Below are 3,334 nucleotides of genomic sequence, written 5' to 3'. Positions count from 1 at the left end.
AGAGAAGTTATGGGGCGGGAGAAGATTGTGACACAGGCTTTTACACATCCCCAGCGAGTACGCCTCCTCTACAAGACTGTCCTCAAGCTCCACCGTGGCCTTCCTCTTGAGCTGAAGGCCTTGGGTAAATCCAGTACCTTCTGAATGGTCCCCAGTAGTACAAGGACAAGTTTCTAAATTTTCTTCCTCATTACTGCAGGGACATATTTCTGTAGCTACTTTGTGTCCATGTTAATGCAGGCATTAGTTTACATAGAGGGTTTGTGCCCTTTTAACCGAAGAATTAGTTTTTTAGTTCGTTTCATGCCCCTGCAGTACAAATGATTTTTTTTTCCCTTCAGTACAAGGTTAAGTTTTTTCTGGTGTGTTGTGTTTTTGTTCCTTCAGTACAAGGACAGGTTTTATTATTTTGTAAGTGCCCCTCAGTGTCCGTTCCTTCAAGACTGTGCAAATTCCTACAGTTTGTTTATGCCTTTTTAGTACATGGATGGCAGTCTGTAGTTTGTTTGTGATCATGATGGCATTCAGCTACTGTACTTCCATCTTCTCCATATTTTTTCATTACCTTCCACATTCCATGTCCATCTACTCTGTCTGGCAGTCACAAAAATTAAATAGATTTGATGTCATTGTACTTAGAAAATTGATGGTAAGACAAATGTAGTTTATATGTTTCTGCACTGTAGAGACTACAAAGTGAGTTTAAACTCAGAATCTAGTACATAGCCATAATGCAGAGTTTCTTTTTCCATTCCATTATGTGGCATCCACTCATGAATTAAGATCAGACTACCGTACTTTACACAAAGGCATCAGAGTAGAGGAAGGGCACATTGAATGCATTTTGAATCTGCGTATAAGTTTTTCACAGTTGCTCCTTTGTCAAAGTGACAGTTATTCTACATATTTGATCACAGCTAGTCATTTTTATTCAATGTGGGATGGGGCCATTTAACTGAAGCATTTAGAAATAGTGGTCACCATCCACCCACTCGAAATAGTGCTTCTTTGCGTGTCTGCCTTTTCCTCTCTTCCTTCCTTCCTCTTCTGTCTTTCTTTCCTTCATTCTTTCCTCTTCCTTCTGCCTACGGGTGACTTTGCACTCCCTCTTCTGCCATTCTTTCCTTCATTGTCCTTCACTGTTTCCTCCTCCTCCTGCCTGTGGGTGCCTCTACACTGAGTGACAAGCCTAATGGTTTCCTGTATGCCAGGAAACCATTTACAACAGTGGGTGGTAACTATATAACCAAATTATGGCACCTGTTGGTTTAATGGGTAATTAAGATACTCCAATTGGATTGAGCCTATGTAGGTTTATATTCAAGGGTCGGTTGGGGTTTATTGCTCACGTAATGCCACTCACGGATGAGTGAAGTTGGTTACTCTCATCTTAAATGTTAGGACAAATTTGCCTAGCCCCAGACTCCTACACTCCTCATGGAGTGGCATAGGATTGGATGATGGATGAATGGATGGTACAGTCTCCACTAACTGCTTTTTTACCGTGATAAGTGTTCTTTTATACGTTAATTGTCCAAAACAAAATTGCAAAGGAAGAGGTTGTAAAAAGAATTTTATCATAGCTAGTCATTTTTATTCAACTTGGGATGGAACCTTGTAACCGAAATGTTTAGAAATACTGGTACAGTCCCCATTAACTGCTTTTCTACCTTAATAATTGTTCTTTTATAAACATCCAAAACTAAATTGTTGAGGAAGAGGTTTAAATAAGTCTCCTAATCTACAAGGATAGTCTTGTAGTGTACATGAAAGTTGTTGAGTAAGAAAACTGTTAATCGAAGGTTAGCTGTATATGCTTACAGTAAGGGACATCAGTCTGCCAAATATTTCATCACATGTACTTCTCACTGATCTGTTGTGGTTAATGTTCCTAAGCTGAAAAAAAAAACTTTATATGTTTGCCCAGAGATGGTTGCTTGATTTAATCCTTCAGGGAGGAAGGCAGTGTATAGGCACTAAGTATGAAAAAGTAAATTGTAATAAGAATACATATCCTAGACTATACGTATATGATATGATCACAGAGAAAATTAACATGATGTTGGGGTTGAAAAAGTACAGGTATACTGTATGTGAGTGAAGTTGGAGGCAGAGGACACAGAAAGCTTACAAAATGTCTTTATATGACAGGAAAAGTGAAGTATGAATATTTATGAAGCACAAAAAATAACAAAAAAGTAGAACTTAAAGATGATCTGTAGATGGTTATTATGACAGTGGTAATGGGTTGAATCCTTTGCTGTAATTTGACCATTGATGGAATAACTGTTCATTCCAGGTGTAGTGGAAGTTACAAGATTAATTTACAAGTGGATGGTACAGCTTTTAGGATGAAGGCAAGATTTTTGAAGGTTTGAATGGTGAATGAGTACATATGTGATTTGTTTCACTGAGATAGGTATTTACTTCTCTGCTTTCTTGTTTCCATTGCAGTATCATCACCATCCTTCATATTACTGGAATACTGTATAGATTTAGGATTTTCTTTTTCTTTGCTATTTTGACAGTTTAATGAATTGTTTGTAATAAAAAGTTGTACCTCATCCTTTTTCTCAACACATACAGGGGACCAGTATGCTAAGGATGAGTTCCGTCGACACAAGGAAGCCACACCGGAGCAGACACATACATTCATGGTGGAGTGGACCAACTATGCCATCACCGTGGCTAAACAGTTAGGTTTGCGAGGACACCACATGTCTGCCACAGTGGGTCAGTCACTACATGAGGGGCAGCTAGATGGATTCACTGACGAACAAATTAACCAACTGTATGAGTTGTATGAAGCTGCCACCAAGCCAGTACAAGAAGGTGAGGGTAAGGAGGGCTGAGAATGATTGTAGTTAAAGAGCTGTATTCTTGTGGGGCTAGGAGGTATTCATAACATTTTCTCCTCAGTAATTTATTTTCAGAATTCTGTTGTGTGCTATTTGCATAATTTAACTTCAGTATGTTTTACATAAACACATGATAGTTTATTTAGGCATGAGTAACATACAAGAGAATACTAATATGTCACAAAGAGAAATATATTGATAAGTAAGATATGCTGTGGAGCCTCCTTTACAGTCAAGAATATCATGCATAGTTGTTGCTGTATTAGGCTCTCACTAGGCAAGCACAGATGAAGAAGGTTGTAGTTTTTGTGTCTAACTATCCCATGTCGAAACAGAAAAGTGAGCGTGAGGGCACCGCCACACTTGCATGAAGCATGTGATAAGAGGAAATGAAGCACAGGGTTAGTGCTGCTGCACTAATCTGAACTGGTTGGGACCGTATGCCTCATTTCTCCTTAGCAGTTGTATGTGTCAAG

General features: G+C 38.8%; 1 protein-coding gene across 1 annotated transcript; it reads left to right on the top strand.

Moving 5' to 3' along the window:
* Sdhaf3 (Succinate dehydrogenase assembly factor 3) lies at positions 1–3,129 on the top strand. The gene is made up of 2 exons (XM_080275030.1): positions 1–124; positions 2,587–3,129. Exons 1-2 carry the CDS (start codon positions 10–12, stop codon positions 2,850–2,852), a joined length of 381 nt encoding a protein of 126 aa, XP_080131156.1. The 5' UTR covers positions 1–9; the 3' UTR covers positions 2,853–3,129.
* Positions 3,130–3,334: the final 205 nt, after the last annotated feature.

Source organism: Coenobita brevimanus, chromosome 60, assembly GCF_032717465.1.
Source record: "Coenobita brevimanus isolate Jiangsu-jjx chromosome 60, ASM3271746v2, whole genome shotgun sequence".
Classification (NCBI taxonomy): domain Eukaryota; kingdom Metazoa; phylum Arthropoda; class Malacostraca; order Decapoda; family Coenobitidae; genus Coenobita; species Coenobita brevimanus.
Note: the sequence above shows the minus strand (reverse complement) of the source record. Positions and strands in the feature narration are given on the sequence as shown.